Here is an 18,194-nt window from a genome sequence, read left to right as displayed (position 1 = left end):
AAACATATGATGATGATTTTCAAGAGATGGACACAATTTTCTGAGGCTGGGAGAGTTATCTCTAAGGATAGGCAGACTTTAAAAGGGTCTATAGATTTCAAGACAAGGGACACAGTTCTCCCTGGAGCAGGAAGGAAGGAAGTCCCCTGTGCAGTTCCCTCTCTAGCCTGCAGATAAATGAATTTAAGATCTAATTCAGAACTGTCTGCAAAGGAAATGTGAGCACTTGAGGGACGCTTCAGACGAGGTAATATGGTAAAGGTGCCAGAGCCATGGATTCACGTGGGTAGAGATTCAAATCCTGATTTCACTAGTAGTTAGTGATGAAACTTTGGGGAAGTTTCCCCATCTGTGAAACAGTGATGATAAATCGTACCTCACAGAGATACTGTGGGGAATGAATGAAATAATGTAAAGAAGTCTCTTGATAGTATTTAGCACATAATAATTATAAAGTAAATGGCCACTATTATTATTATTGTAAAAGTTTGTACTCATATTTTTTGGTTAGGTTGAAAATTCATTAGATTCCTAATATCCAGTTTGTTTTAAGAAGTCAAAGTTTTCTAAGATATGTGACTTTTATTTTAACTTTTCCACTCAATATATTTTGAATAAATAATATAAATTTCCTCAAATGGGTTCTAGTTTAGTCTCTTAGTAAGCTAGAGTTTAGAATAATAGAATCATTAAACTGTTTTCTTTTAAAATTATATCTATTGTTTACCAAATATTTATTTATCAGGCACTGAGCTGGCAATCTCATGAATTATTTCATCTAATCTTTAAGACAAAACTATAAGTAGGTACAATATAATTCCCATTTCATAAAAAGAAAACTTAGAAATTGTAAGAGACATGTCCCAAATTACACAGAGCAAGGATTTGAGCTGGGATTCAAATCCAAGATGTTTATAACTCTGAGTATTTAATAACTGAATGATAGAACAGTGAGGGCTATCACTTACTGCACACCTACCCCACGAAAAGTGAAATAAATCTATCAAAAGTTTTCCCACTAAAATAAACACTTTAGGACAAATTCTAGGTAATTCAGCAGATAGAAAATTGGTTTTAGCATAAATTAGGCTCTATATTTATTTAATTTTTTCCTATCACGTTATTAGGATTAAGATTATTGGAAGATAATTATTCCTATTTTAAAAAACTATCCCTGCTTCTCAAAAAACATATCTGATACATGACATACACAAGTGAAATAGGGAGTGAGGCAATGTTTTGTTGGCAATATTCAAGGAGCAAATGCAAGCATGCTTTGAGTGTGAAGTCTGGAGGTAGGACAGTGGGCAGGATTTGCTCCAGTGGCCCAATCTCATTTTCCCACTGCATATCATTAGGAAGTGAGTTGTGAGCACCTGTGTGTGTGTGTGTGTGTGTGTGTGTGTGTGTGTATGACATATGTGTGCATGCCCTTGTGTGATCTCATGCATTAAGCCACTCAGTTCTCTTGGAAACTGAACCATCCAATTTACTTGTTTTGACTGACAGTGGCTTCTGTCCAACCAAGCTGACCAGAAGTCACCAGTGACTAATATCTAAGAACCCTTGCTACATAGAGTAGATTTTCTTATTTGCACCCAGAACAGGAAACTTACCAAATATCTTAGGCAAAATCCTAGCTGTGCTGAGTAAACGTAAAGGGGACAGATATTTTTCTGTGGTGTGTTGGCAGTAAGGCTATATATCTATCAGGTTAGAAGGCCTATGCAAGTCTGTACAAGGTGATGCGTATTATAATTACAAAAGAGCATAATTAAATGCTATAGTTCTTCATCTTCAAAGTCTCCATGATTCCATATTACATAAAGTCTCCTGGGCCTCAGAAGAAAAATGCCACCTCAAGAAACTAATACTTTGCTCAGGGCCTTGACTTAAAAAAATTTATTGCTATCACCTCACCAAACTTCAAAGTGTAGGTTTATTTTAGGCTAAAGGGATTTATATGCAAATCACTTCATTTATTACTGTATCACATTGTATGTAAGTATAAAGTGCAGTTAATATGCAAATTCTACTCTACGCTGCTCAGAATAGGCTTCTCTCCATTCATATAAATCAGTTTTCTAGTTTAAATATTAAACCTTAAAAAGAAACTTCACTTTGAGAATATTATACCTGAGATATAGGTTCTATGGCACTTTGCGTATGTTCTTGCTCCAAGTGAGCAAATTCATCTTTTTTTATTTTGCCTTTTAACAGAACTCTTAAGCACTTCTAATTCTAAGAAAAGAACCCCAACGAATCACAACTGTTGAGAAGCAGAATCCAGGCCAAGCTCGGGGACGCTGTATGCATACTCTGGGAGATGCATTAAGACCCTGTGGGAGACATGGCTCTGAGGATACATAACACTTTAAAAATAATTTTTCTTTGGAAACTTAGAAAAATCAATCAAGTTATTTTCATCATAAAATAACAGAAGTACTGTACCCCAAACATAAGTGCCCATCTTTACAATTATAATTTAAAATTTCTGAAATTTAAAAAATAAAAAAAAAATTGATGTATCTTCATTGGGGTCAAATATTTAAAACTTATAAAGCATGCCATCAGATAACATAGTAGCTTTCTTGTTATTTTCATTTTGTGTATATTCATTAGAGATATTTTAAATAAATGGTAGCCTGTGGATTATAGAAGTGAGAAAAACACTCTTGAGGTGACATTTCTTCACTGATGAGTGTTATATACCTTTAACAGCTAAATGAAGTGACAAGTTAGAAGTAGACCTGGCACCACCAGTGACTGTGCCCTTGAAGAGAGGATATGGTCAAAGACTTGGTGATTCTACAGATATTGGGAAGGTCCCTGAAGATGCCTGAAACCAGGACCCAAGGGCTAAGTGCAGCCTCATACCATGGTTAGCACCACAGGAAGCTGCACAAATTCTCTGATTGTCTGTGAGGCTCTCTGAGAGCGACTCAAGTAAATTAAACTCGTGGAGACTGCTTGGGGAAACATGAGAGAGAGTTTGCCAGGACAGTGTGTATTGGTTTTAGAGTACCATGGATATGGCCTCTCCTTCACCACGTTAGCATTTTTTTTTTTTAACATCTTTGTTGGAGTATAATTGCTTTACAATGGTGTGTTAGTTTCTGCTGTATAACAAAGTGAATCAGCTACACATATACATATATCCCCATATCCCCTCCCTCTTGCATCTCCCTCCCACCCTCCCTATCCCACCCCTCTAGGTAGTCACAAAGCACCGAGCTGATCTGCCTGTGCTATGCGGCTGCTTCCCAGTAGCTATCTATTTTACATTTGGTAGTGTATATATGTCAAGGCCACTCTCTCACTTTGTCCCAGCTTACCCTACCCCCTCCCCATGTCCTCAAGTCCATTCTCTACATCTGTGTCTTTATTCCTGTCCTGCCCATAGGTTCTTCAGAACTATATATATATATTTTTTTGATTCTATATATATGTGCTAGCATATGGTATTTGTTTTTCTCTTTCTGACTTACTTCACTCTGTATGACAGACTCTAGGTCCATCCACCTCACTACAAATAACTCAATTTTGTTTCTTTTTATGGCTGAGTAATAGTCCATTGTATATATGTGCCACATCTTCTTTATCCATTGATCTGTCGAAGGACACTTCAGCTTTTAAGTTCCCTGGAGACAGCATCTTCACACAGATCTTGTGAGACTCACTCTTGTCACCAGTTTGACCAAATGGGCCCAAAGGGCTGAGGCTTTCCATTCCCAGAATTACTACGTCCAAATGATTCACTGCTAGCTAGTGTATTCCCTTATATCTACTGCAGTTTTACTTTAAGTGGAGTGTTGGATGAATCATCTCATGAAATTCTTTCTACAGATCTGGGCTTCTAGGAAAAGCAACTGCATCTTTAATTCTGAGTTGTGTTTGCCTGGAACACCACATCTTGCTCCAGCTCCTTCACTCAGCCCAAAATGCCCTTGCTTTTCTAAGAAACTATTTTTTTCTGGAGAATTTCTTGGCTTGCATGCTTAACTTCCCAGCCTGCTGCTTTCTTACTCTCACGGCCCTTGATGAAGATTGATTTGATCAACTTCTGCAGCGGTTGAGCCTCTTGATTACTCTCTAGCTCCTGTACTGAGTCCTGCCTGCTGAGAACTCCTTTTCGGAGCTGAGAGCCTCCTCCACAGCCAGTCAGCAGCACCTTATGCCTGGTTCTGCAAATAGGATCCAAGAGATGTCACCTTGTTGCACCAAATTCAATTAACAGTATTTTTTTTTAGACTTATTTTATTTATTTATTTATTTATTTGGCTGCGTTGGGTCTTTGTTGCTGTGCGCGGGCTTTCACTAGTTGCAGCGAGCGGGGGCTACTCTTCGTTGTGGTGCTCCAGCTTCTCATTACAGTGGCTTCTCTTATTGCAGAGCAGGGGCTCTAGGTGCACGGGCTTCAGTAGTTGTGGCATGCAGGCTCAGTAGTTGTGGCTCGTGGGCTCCAGAGTGCAGGCTCAGTAGCTGTGGCGCATGGGCTTAGTTGCTCTGCGGCATGTGGGAGCAACTTCCCGGACCAGGGCTCGAATCCATGTCTCCTGCATTGGCAGGTGGATTCTTAACCACTTCGCAACCAGGGAAGTGCCAATTAACAGTATTTTATACCAATCTTAGTAAATTCTGTTTTAAAATATAACAGGGGAATTTTATCCTCTTTCCCTTTATTCATTGTGTAAACCCAATTAAATCTTATTTTACACCCCACAATAAAGAAGTCTAGACCACAGGACAGACAGCAGAAGCAAGAAGAAATACAGTCCTGTAGCCCGTGGAACAAAAACGACATTCACAGAAAGACAGACAACATGAAAAGGCAGAGGGCTATGTACCAGATGAAGGAACAAGATAAAACCTCAGAAAAACAACTAAATGAAGTGGAGATAGGCAACCTTCCAAAAAAAAATTCAGAGCGACCTTCCAGAAAAAGAATTCAGAATAATGATAGTGAAGATATCCAGGACCTTGGAAAAAGAATGGAGGCAAAGATTGAGAAGATGCAAGAAATGTTTAACAAAGACCTAGAAGAATTAAAGAACAAACAAACAGAGATGAACAATACAATAACTGAAATGAAAACTACACTAGAAGGAATCAGTAGCAGAATAACTAAGGCAGAAGAACAGGTAAGTGACCTGGAAGACAGAATGGTGGAATTCACTGCTGCGGAACAGAATAGAGAAAAAAGAATAAAAAGAATTGAAGACAGCCTAACACACCTCTGGGACAACATTAAACACAACAACATTCACATGATAGGGGTCCCAGAAAGAGAAGAGAGAGAGAAAGGACCAGAGAAAATATTTGAAGAGATTATAGTAGAAAACTTCCCTAACATGGGAAAGGAAATACCCACCCAAGTCCAGGAAGCGCAGCAAGTCCCATACAGGATAAACCCAAGGAGAAACACGCCGAGACACATAGTAATCAAACTGGCAAAAATTAAAGACAAAGAAAAATTATTGAAAGCAGCAAGGGAAAAACGACAAATAACATACAAGGGAACTCCCATAAGGGTAACAGCTGATTTCTCAGCAGAAACTCTACAAGCCAGAAGGGAGTGGCATGATATACTTAAAGTGATGAAAGGGAAGAACCTACAAACAAGATTACTCTACCCAGCAAGGAGCTCATTCAGATTCAATGGAGAAATCAAAAGCTTTACAGACAAGCAAAAGCTAAGAGAATTCAGCACCACCAAACCAGATCCACAGCAAATGCTAAAGGAACTTCTCTAAGTGGGAAACACAAGGGGAGAAAAGGACCTACAAAAACAAACCCAAAACAATTAAGAAAATGGTCATAGGAACATACATATTGATAATTACCTTAAACATGAATGGATTAAATGCTCCAACCAAAAGACACAGGCTTGCTGAATGGACACAAAAACAAGACCCATATATATGCTGTCTACAAGAGACCCACTTCAGACCTAGGGACACATACAGACTGAAAGTGAAGGGATGGAAAAAGATATTCCATGCAAATGGAAATTCAAAGAAAGCTGGAGTAGCAATACTCATATCAGATAAAATAGACTTTAAAATAAAGAATGTTACAAGACACAAAGGAAAGACACTACATAATGATCAAGGGATCAATCCTAGAAGAAGATATAACAATTATAAATATATATGCACCCAACACCAGAGCACCTCAATACATAAGGCAACTGCTAAGAGCTATAAAAGAGGAAATCGACAGTAACACAATAATAGTGGGGGACTTTAACACCTCATTTGCACCAATGGACAGATCATCCAAAATGAAAATAAATAAAGAAACAGAAGCTTTAAATGACACAATAGACCAGAGAGATTTAATTGATATTTATAGGACATTCCATCCAAAAACAGCAGATTACACTTTCTTCTCAAGTGCACACGGAACATTCTCCAGGATACATCACATCTTGGGCCACAAATCAAGCCACAGTAAATTTAAGAAAATTGAAATCATATCAAGCATCTTTTCTGACCACAACGCTATGAGGTTAGAAATCAATTACAGGGAAAAAAAAAACGTAAAAAACACAAACACATGGAGGCTAAACAATACGTTACTAAATAACCAAGAGATCACTGAAGAAATCAAACAGGAAATCAAAAAACACCTAGAGACAAATGACAATGAAAACATGACGATCCAAAACCTATGGGATGCAGCAAAAGCAGTTCTAAGAGGGAAGTTTATAGCTAAACAAGCCTACCTCAAGAAACAAGAAAAATCTCAAATAAACAATCTCACCTTACACCTAAAAGAACTAGAAAAAGTAGAACAAACAAAACCCAAAGTTAGCAGAAGGAAAGAAATCATATAGATCAGAGCAGAAATAAATAAAATAGAAACAAAGAAAACAGTAGCAAAGATCAATAAAACTAAAAGCTGGTTCTTTGAGAAGACAAACAAAATTGATAAACCATTAGCCAGAGTCACCAAGAAAAAGAAGGAGAGGACTCAAATCAATAAAATTAGAAATGAAAAAGAAGTTACAACAGACACCGCAGAAATACAAAGCATCCTAAGAGACTACTACAAGCAACTCTAGGCCAAAAAAATAGACAACCTGGAAGAAATGGACAAGTTCTTAGAAAGGTATAACCTTCCAAGACTGAACCCGGAAGAAATAGAAAATATGAACAGACCAATCACAAGTAATGAAATTGAAACTGTGATTGAAAATCTTCCAACAAACAAAAGTCCAGGACCAGATGGCTTCACAGGTGAATTCTATCAAACATTTAGAGAAGAGCTAACACCCATCCTTCTCAAACTCTTCCAAAAAACTGGGGAGGAAGGAACACTCCCAAACTCATTCTATGAGGCCACCATCACCCTGATACCAAAACCAGACAAAGATACTACAAAAAAAGAAAATTACAGACCAGTATCACTCATGAATATAGATGCAAAAATCCTCAACAAAATACAAGCAAACAGAATCCAACAACACATTAAAAGGATCATATACCATGATCAAGTGGGATTTATCCCAGGGATGCAAGAATTCTTCAGTAAACGCAAATCAATCAATGTGATACACCATACTAACAAACTGAAGAAGAAAAACCATACGATCATCTCAATCGATGTAGAAAAAGCTTTTGACAAAATTCAACACCCATTTATGATAAAAACTCTCCAGAAAAGTGGGCATAGAGGGAACCTACCTCAACATGATAAAGGCCATATACGACAAACTCACAGCAAACATCATGCTCAATGGAGAAAAACTGAAAGCATTTCCTCTAAGATCAGGAATGAGACAAGGATGTCCACTCTCACCACTATTATTCAACATAGTTTTGGAAGTCCTAGCCATGGCAATCAGAGAAGAAAAAGAAATAAAAGGAAGACAAATTGGAAAAGAAAAAGTAAAACTGTCACTGTTTGCAGATGACATGATACTATACATAGAGAATCCTAAAGATGCCACCAGAAAACTACTAGAGCTAATCAATGAATTTGGTAAAGTAGCAGGATACAAATTGAATGCACAGAAATCTCTTGCATTCCTATACACTAATGATGAAAAATCTGAATGAGAAATTATGGAAACACTCCCATTTACCATTGCAACAAAAAGAATAAAATACCTAGGAATAAACCTACCTAGGGAGACAAAAGACCTGTATGCAGAAAACTATAAGACACTGATGAAAGAAATTAAAGATGATACCAACAGATGGAGAGATATACCATGTTCTTGGATTGGAAGAATCAATATTGTGAAAATGACAATACTACCCAAAGCAATCTACAGATTCAATGCAATCCCTATCAAACTACCAATGGCATTTTTTACGGAAGTAGAACAAAAAATCTTAAAATCTGTATGGAGACACAAAAGACTCCGAATAGCCAAGGCAGTCTTGAGGGAAAAAAACGGAGCTGGAGGAATCAGACTCCCTGACTTCAGACTATACTACAAAGCTACAGTAATCAAGACAATATGGTACTGGCACAAAAACAGAAATATAGATCAATGGAACAAGATAGAAAGCCCAGAGATAAACCCACGCACCTATGGTCAACTACATGTACATGTATACATGTGTACATGTGTACATGTACAGATGTGTACATGTATATGTGTGTACGTGTATACATGTATACATGTACACATGTAAATGTATACAATGGAATATTACTCAGCCATAAAAAGGAACGAAATTGGGTCATTTGTAGAGACGTGGATGTATCTAGAGACTGTCATACAGAGTGAAGTAAGTCAGAAAGAGAAAAACAAATATCGTATATTAACGCATACATGTGGAACGTAGAAAAATGGTACAGATGAACCGGTTTTCAGGGCAGAAGTTGAGACACAGATGTAGAGAACAAACGTATGGACACCAAAGGGGGAAAGCGGCAGGGGGTGGTGGTGGTGGTGTGATGAATTGGGCGATTGGGATTGACATGTATACACTAATGTGTATAAAATGGATGACTAATAAGAACCTGCTGTATAAAAAAATATATATATATTTGTTCATATGGTGGTATAAGTAATCCCTCTCTTTTATGTACAAGAGAGGGATTACTTATTAAAGACTTAATTTGTCTTTTCTATTTTGCCTGGCATTTTACTGTTTCTATAATCATATGTATGATTTGATTTAAAAAAAAAGTAGCATAACTCAGCTATAAGATGTGCAAAAAAAAAAAAAAAAAGAAGTCTAATAATCTATTTTATAGTCCAAGTTCTCCAGTGATTCTGTACTTGGCAAAAAAAAAAAAGAGTTCCCATATTCAAGTAATTTTTAAAATCCCAATGATCTGAAATCTAAACGATCTGAAGAATATATTTTAGGAAGAGACTGGTGAAATGGGTATATAAAGCAAATTTGGACTGGGCAATCTCTTCAAGAGTTAGGTGATTAAGTAGTATTCTCTTGGGGAAACGGCATTTTGAAGGAATCAGACCTTTAAACAAGTGTCTGAAGGAACTTTTACTTATTGAAGTGTCTTCGTTTAATGTCATCAGAAAGATTAAGCAAGAGGACAGCAGCCCAAATAATCATCAGCTTGCAGCAAGGTATCATTGTTTACAAAGTTTGTTGGGTTTTACTGAGTCTAACATTTACAGGAGTAAAGAATTTGCATATCAGGCTGAATAATTTCTAAAAGAAACAAAGTAACATCAGTGAAGCAGTCAGATATCAGAGAAACGTTTAAGAAGGACTCAGAAAATAAGTTCTGAACCTCCTACCACTTCAGCTTCAGTTTCCCTCGTGACAATGATAGCTTCATAACCCCAGGGATCATGACCCTCTAGATAATGAGGCAAAATGGACTCACTTGATAATTAGTGCAGCTAGAACAGCTATGGAAATTTATGTTAAATTTATTTTAGTGAAGAAGAGAATTTTCTTAGCATCAACATGTGAAACTCTAATAATTCAGCAATTTAAGTGAAAAATAAGACAAGGTAATTGCAGTTTAATTTCCAAATATAACAATTTTTTTAAGTTTCCTGAATAAGTATGCTAACCTCTTGTGAGTGGATTCATTATTTAGAATCATCTTTACAGTATTAGAGAAGACAATGTGAAAATCATTTTATTGATGGATTGAAATATATATCTTGTATTTTTATTTATCATATTTCATGTGGTACTACATTTTTAAATGTTTATTTAATTTATGTCTGCAGTGAAATACATATTAAAAGATCCTATATCATATGGTCGCTTATTTGTGGAATCTAAAAAATGATACAAATGAACTTATCTACAAAACGGAAACAGACTCACAGACATAGAAACCAGACTTACGGTTACCAAAGGAGAAAGGGGGGGAGGGATAAATTAGGAGCTTGGGATTAACAGATACACACTACTATACATAAAATAGGTAAACAACAAGGGCCTACTGTGTAACACAGGGAACAATATTCAATATCTTGTAATAAACTATAAGGGAAAAGAACCTGAGAAAGAATAGATTTTTATATATATATATATATATATATATATATATATATATGTATAGCTGAATCACTTTGCTGTACACCTGAAACTAACACAACCTTGTAAATCAACTAGACGTCAATTTAAAAAGAAAGAGAGAAAAGATAAAACATATCACTAAGTAACCCTCCCCCCCAAAAAAGATACTATACCAACATAAAATAGTGAAACTAAGAAGCCTTGGGTCTCTTAGAATAATGACTAATGTTCTGTAGCAAGTGTTTTCTGCAAAGGGCCAGACAGTAAATGTTTTAGAATCTCTGCCACAATTACCAGACACTGCTGTGTAGCACAAAAGCAGCCTTAGCCATTATGAAGACACATGAGCATTGCTGTGTTCCAGTAAAACCTGATTTACTAAATCATACAGCAGGAATTTTGGCAGCCCTCCTGCAGGGCCACAGTTTGCTGACTGCCCCCCCGCCCCCGAAATACCAGACTTGTTCCGTGTATTTTCCCTTCCTATCTGATACAACCTGGTAAAATAGCTACAAAGTTTAATCAAGGGTCAGACCCACATACCTTTTCCCCAGGAATTCCAGGAGCACCCAATTCACCTTTAAGACCAACTGCACCCTGAAATATAGAAATGCTCATTAGGAGTTTTTTCAAAGGTGTATTAATTGCTAAGGGTGTCATAGATGAGTTGCTTTTTCTCGCACCAAAGTGTGTGCCGTTAAGTTCTTTTTTCCTATTATTCACAAGTCACTAAACTACACTTTTGACAATTAATAAATTATCAGAAAGTTAATAATAAATATCAGAGTGCTAATCAAAACTCAAACTAGACATTCTCCATGCAGACATATGCAGTACAGCTTTCTCATTTCTTTTATATCTATCAAAGGTTAAGGAATGATTCTATTGCTGTTACTTCAACTAGTACCTGGTACTTTCAATTCAAATAAGTCATGAAATTTCAGACTCCAAGGTACCCATACTTTTATATTTATTGTGCCTGACCTTCCATTACATCCTCCAGGAAAACACTCTGAAGCTGGGTCAATCCTTTTGTCAGTTTCCTTGCTCATCCACGTAACTGGAAAAATCTGCTCAGTGAAGCTGATGGGCTACCCTGATGGGCTATCTGCCTTGATGGCTCTTTCACAAATTCAGTCTAATAAATTTATCCTTGAGACAGTGGACAATAATGTAAACTTTCTGAATGAATTTCTCTATCACTAATGCTTGGTAGAGATTAATAAACACATTAGAATTCTATGAGTATATAATACCATTATTACCCTGGTATTACATGTTAATTTCAGATTGAAGGCATACAAATAAATGTCAACTTCAAGTTCCTATAGATTAGATGAGATTATATCAGATGGAGTAAAATTACAAAAACAAAAAAGGACCTGTCAATTAATCCAATATGCTCAATATTGGATTAGAAAGGATGAAGAAATATTCTTTATTTCTCATATTGACATAGATAAAAATTCAAAACCATAAATATTAAATCTTGCTTCTTTGAGGTTATTACTAAGGGAAAAATATTCCTTCTTTTAAAAAATTATGAACATATTTTGATTCAATTATTTTTTATTGGTGTGGTGTGTCTTCAGAATGGGCACATGAGTAATGTCAGATTGGAAACAAAATAAAGGGAAATTCACTAGTAATCTCTGGGTTAACACACTAGACCACTCAAAATGGAAACTTCCATACAGTGAGATTAGAGAGTAGGGGTAGTAGAAAAAAAAACAATACCAAAGTTTTTGACTATAGAGTCAAGTAAGTTAACATTTCATCTTAAATTATTCTGATTTTCTCTAAAAGTATACCTACAAAGCAATCATTTCATAAAGTCTACACTTTTCGGGAAATTAACTTGATATGGAAGGTAATAATACAAAAATAAACTGGAAAATCATTCCCCAAATAGACCTCAGATCATACTCCTCCTTAGGTTCAGGAACACTGAAATTGAGCTGCTATTTTATAAAACTGAGGGAATTTCATCTCTGAAGTGGGTGGAGGTATTAGCAAGGGTATTAAAGAACTGAGAAAGTAATGTGGTTGCTAAGTAATTAGGCTGCTAACCACATTTGCTAAGAAAAGGGAATTAAAAGATTCAGAAAATTATAATAATAATTGAGTCTAAATGAAAGAAAAGTATTAATTATTATTTCAAATAATGTCATCCAGAGTTTAGTCTTGGACAGAGGGCATGGTTAGGATGGTCTGATTGGGTGGCCTGATACAGAAGATTCCTCACAGCTATGTGTTTATAAGCAGTGGTTGAATCTCAAACTATCTTTCTCCATGAGAGGGGGTCATAAGCTTTCTGAAGAAAAAAGAAGCAGTAAATCAGTGTGGATGAGAAAATAGGCAAATAAACACTAAGTCATGCCAAAACTTGTGTCTTTTCTCCAAATATTTCTGATTCACCATTAACTAGTGGGTAACATCAAGCTAAAACTAATCAGGTCACTATGCAAATTTTTTTTTAAATGCTTTTGTTTGTAAAGGAAAAAGTGTAGTAGAACGTTAGTGAATAATATAACAGTTCTTAGCGATTTAGCTTATCTAGCTCTTTCTCTGCAGACTGACTCTTCGCCCTGCTTGGCAAGGTCCACTGGGCAACTGGGGCATAGAATTCACAGGTTCTAGAAACAGCTGAGTTGATGACTTAGACTTTCCTTGTGGTAGAATGTTCATTCATTCAACGTATTTTTAGCTCCTATTATGTGCTGTTCTATGTATGGTGCTCACAGAACTCATATTCTAGTGGGGGAATAAATAGAGGTATAATGATAACATGTCAAGTGACAATACAAGTGCCAAGAAAAGAAAGAAGACAGAGGTGGAATGAAGGGATGCTTTTTACACAGAGATGTCAGAAGAGGCCTTTCTACTTTCAAGTGATTTATGAAGATGTCAGAAGAGGCCTTTCTACTTTAAAGTGATTTATGAGACAGAGCCTAAATGATGTGAAGGAAAGAGAAATGTGAATACCTAGAAGAACATTCCAGGTATATGCAGTCTGGTGCAGAGACCTTGGAACAGACATGAACAAGGGGAGAGTGTAGGAGCCACACTATAGGGAGGGGTAGTGGGGTAGGGGGAGCTCTACACATTATGGGAAACCTTGTGGCCCGTGGTTAGAGCTTCAGTGTTACCGTGAGGGAAACAGGAAGCCATTGGTGGGTTTTGATCCAGGTGGGACAAGATTCACTTACAGATTTATTCAGAACAGTTGTCTAACTCATAGTGTACAGGCATAAATAAAGTAAAATTTGCTCTTTATAAAGCTGCCACAGATGACAGTAAGGATTCTCAAAACGTAAGACCTTCAGCAATATTGTAATGAGCAATACATAATTTGGAAAGAGATTTGGGAACTGTATTCTCAAAACTTTTCTCATTTTATCTCGTTGGGCCAAAAGTAAAATGAGAAAAAGGAGAATGAGAAAAATTAAATTGTAAAAACTAGCCCACTATATCTAAAAACAGTCTTGTCAAATAAGATTGGGAACAAAAGACACAGATTTGAATGAAATACTTAAATCACTGAGTGATCTTTTGAAGAAATGACTATCATTAAATTATTAATATTTACTATAAGTGGCATATAACAACTCAAGGTTTTTATAACCTAAAACATTTAATCAATTGAAAATTCTAAGGAATTATTTCACAAAATGAAGATGTGTTTGGTTTTGTTCAAACCACATATGAAACTAAACTCAATCTAAAAGGATTACCTCTACCTCTCCTTCAACACGTGAACAATTACACTGTGGATAGAAAAGTAGAGAAAACATACATTTGCTAAGTATCTACTGTGTGCCAGTTCCTGGTACTAAGTATTCCTTCTTCACAATAAGCTGTTGACTCAGTGTTATTAAGCATCATTTTCAAAGCAAGTAAGAGGTGGACAGGATTCAATCCCAAGTGATTCAGGCTCCAAAGTCGTACTCCTTCTAATATACTGTCCTACAGCCCCTAAATATACTCTCTTGGTCTTACACACCAAAAGAAAAACCTTGAGAACAACATCTGGTTGCCTTAGTAACACTGCACTTCTGATCATTTCACAAAATCAACTATTCAATATGCCTTAGAGCAAAAATGACTTTTGATCTTCAAACTATGCAGGCACTATTTTGTGCACCTGCTCTAATAATGAAACTTATATACAAGACTCAAACACAGATGGAAAGCCATCTTTATTTACTGCCCATTAAAGTTGCAGGATCACGTAGTACAATAAGAATAGAAATGTACTCATCAACTCCTCAAAAGGAAAAATACATCCATGTTTATTAAAAAAAAGCTGATCACATTCATGGCCATGGTCATCTAAAGTCATATTTGCACATCAAGGATTATGCTGATTTAATTAAATGCTGGTGCATGTACTGAAACCATAAAGGAAGTATAGTGATTATTTGCCTTCTTTTGTAGATTATCAATTTATTTTATCCCAGCTGTCATTGCCTTGCCACTAAAATCTCTTGCCATTACGAATTTTGTGTAGTCTGGAAGTTAAAACAAATGTTATTATTTTTTAAATGTATCATAAATGGGAAATTATGTAATACATTATAACTCTAAGATACATTTTGCATATTTTATAGATTTGGCATACAATAAATTTGCTAATAATTATGATCTTTTGTATTTCTGTGGTATCAGTTGTACCATGCCCTCTTTCATTTTTTATTGTTTATTTGAGTCCTCTCTTTTTTTCTTGGTGAGTCTAGCTAGCTATAGGCTTGTCAATTTGTTTCTCTCTTCAGAAAACCAGCTCTTAGTTTCATTGATCTTCTCCATTGTATTTTTAGTCTCTATTTCATTTATTTCTGCTCTAATTTTTATTTCCTTCCTTCTACTAACTCTGGACTTCATTTGTTCTTCTTTTGCTAGTTCGTTAAGGTGTAAAGTTAGGTTGTTTATTCGAGCCTCTGCTTGTTTCTTGAGATGGGCACTTATCTCTATGAACTCCTCTCTTAGAACCGCTTTTGTTGCATCCCACAAATTTTGGTACGTTATATTTCCATTTTCATTTGTCTCAAGGTAATTTTTAATTTCTTTTTTGATTTCTTCTTTCACCCATTGGTTGCCCAGTAGCATGTTGTTTAATCTCTACATTTGCGAATTTTCCAGTTCCTTCGTGTAATTAATTTCTAGTTTCATACCGCTGTGGTCAGAAAAATATGCTTGATATAATTTCAATCCTTTTAAATTCTTTAAGAGTTGTTTCATGGCCTAAAATACGATCTGTTCTAGAAAATGTTCCATATATATTTGAGAAGAATACATTCTATTGCTTTCAGAGGGAATGTTCTGTATATATCTCTTAAGTTCATCTGGTTCATCTGTCATTTAAGGCTAGTGTTTCCTTATTGATTTTCTGTCTGGATGATGTACCCATTGATGTAGAGGGGTATTAAAGTTTCCTACTATTATTGTATTACTGACCACTTTTCCCTTTAGGAGTGTTAATATTTGCTTTATATATTTAGGCACTTCTGGGTTAAGTGCATAAATATTTACAAACGTTACATCCTCTTGTTGGATTGACCCCTTTATCATTATATAAAACCCACCTTTGGCTCTTATTACATTCCTTGTTTAAAGTCTATTTTGTCTGATATAAGTATAGCTACTCAGCTTTCTTTTGATTTCCATTTGTATGGAATATTTTTTCCAATCCCTTCACTTTCAGTTTGTGTGTGCCCTTATATATAAAGTGAGTGTTTTATAGGTAGCATAGAGACGGATCTTCTTTTCAAACTATATTATAAAGTTATAGTAATTAAAAGTGTGGTATTGGCATAAAAACAGACACACAGATCAATGGAACAGAACAGAGAGCCCAAAAATAAACCCACACATATATGGTCAATTAATTTATGACAAAGGAGTCACAAATATACAGTGGGGAAAGGATAGCCTCTTCAATAAATAGTGTTGGCTATCTACAATAGCCAAGACATGGAAGCAACCTAAATGTCCATCAACAGATGAATGGATAAAGAAGATGTGGTACATATATAGAATGGAATAATACCCATAAAAAAAGAATGAAATGATGCCATTTGAAGCAACATGGATGGACCTAGAGATTATCATGCTAAATGAAGTAAGCCCTACAGAGAATGACAAATATCATATGATATTGCTTATACATGGAATCTAAAAAAGAATGATACAAATGAACTTATATGCAAAACAGAAATAGACCCACAGACATAGAAAACAAACTTATGTTACCAAAGGGGAAAGGAGGGAGTGATAAATTAAGAGTTTGGGATTAATATATACACCCTACTATATATAAAACAGATAACCAACAAGGACCTACTGTATAGCATGTAGAACTATACTCAATATTTTGTAATAATCTATAAGGGAAAAGAATCTGAAAAAGAATATATATAGATAACTGAATCACTTTGCTGTATACCTGAAACTAACAAACACAACACTGTAAATCAACTATACTTCAATAAAAAATAGATAAAAATTTTAAAATAAATAAATAGTGCTGAGAAAACTGCAGAGCCACATGCAAAGAAGAATGAAACTTGACCACTATCTTATACCATACAAAAAAATTAATCCAAAATGGATTAAAGACTTGAATGTAAGATCTGAAACCATAGAACTCCTAGAAGAAAACATAGGCAGTAAGCCCCTCAACATACATCTTGGTGATAATTTTTTTGAATATGTCTCCAAAAGCAAAAGTAACAAAAGCAAAAATAAACAAGTGTGATCTCAAGGGCAAAAATAAATACCCATCCCAACACCAAACATTTCTTCTCAAGCACTTGCTTAGGTGCCAGAAGTTCCCATGGAAGGTACAGTGGTGGACTCCCCTTTGGGAGTCAAAAGACCAAGGATGGCTTGGCTGAAGCTTGCTGTGCAACTTTGAGGCATCAGTCATTTCACAAACTTCAGTCTCCTACCTTTTAAAGTAAGGAGTCCATGAAGATTATATAAATAATTTAGAACCATGGACTTCCAAGTTAAGGCATGAAAAGAATTTAAATCTGTTCTACCTTGGAAAGATAGTAAGAACATAATCAACTCCTAATCTTAGCAGAAATTAATCTACCTAGTTAGCTAACAAAAGATGTGACTCATAGAAAACAAACTTATGGTTACCAGAGGGAGATGGAGGGGGAGACAAATTAGGAGTTTGGGCTTAACATATACACACTACTACATATAAAATAGATAGCCAACAAGGACCTACTGTATAGCACAGGGAACTATACTCAATGTCTTGTAATAATCTATAATTGAAAAGAATCTGAAAAAGAATATACTTATATATTCTATAAGATTATAGATATATAATTCAGTTATAGATTCAGTTATATATATATATATATCACTGAATAACTTTGCTGTACTCCTGAAGCTAACACAACATTGTAAATTAACTATACTTCAATTTAAAAAATGGTTAATAAAAAGACCTGACTCAAAGAGTGGGGAATAGACAGTTTCGTTTTGAGAAGGACAGGGAGAAAGGAAAGGCAAGTCTCTAAGCATGGATCCTGGCTAGAATCAGATCTGCACAGGTCCAGCTCACCCACCATCTCCTCCAGCAAACTCTCTCCCCAGTCTCCCCAAGACTGTTACCTCAGGGCCGCTGCAACCCTCCTATAGCCCCTAACTGGTGTGGCCTTGTAAGGTCTTCTATCTCCTTCCAGATGTAAAATCCCGGAACATAGCCTA

The 18,194-nt window shown here is 35.8% G+C and overlaps 1 protein-coding gene across 3 annotated transcripts in view; it reads right to left on the bottom strand.

Moving 5' to 3' along the window:
* The window catches only part of COL19A1 (collagen type XIX alpha 1 chain), a 374,472-nt gene that overhangs the window by 283,416 nt on the left and 72,862 nt on the right, over positions 1 to 18,194 (bottom strand). For all 3 annotated transcript variants that reach the window (XM_082405049.1, XM_082405048.1, XM_082405047.1), the window contains exon 10: positions 11,013 to 11,066. In XM_082405049.1, the coding sequence (XP_082261175.1) occupies positions 11,013 to 11,066 (54 nt within the window). The remainder of the gene's footprint in view (positions 1 to 11,012; positions 11,067 to 18,194) is intronic.

Source organism: Balaenoptera borealis, assembly GCF_965194805.1.
Source record: "Balaenoptera borealis genome assembly, chromosome: 9".
In the NCBI taxonomy this organism is placed as follows: domain Eukaryota; kingdom Metazoa; phylum Chordata; class Mammalia; order Artiodactyla; family Balaenopteridae; genus Balaenoptera; species Balaenoptera borealis.
The sequence above is the reverse complement of the archived record's forward strand: the minus strand, read 5'-3'. Positions and strand labels throughout refer to the sequence as shown.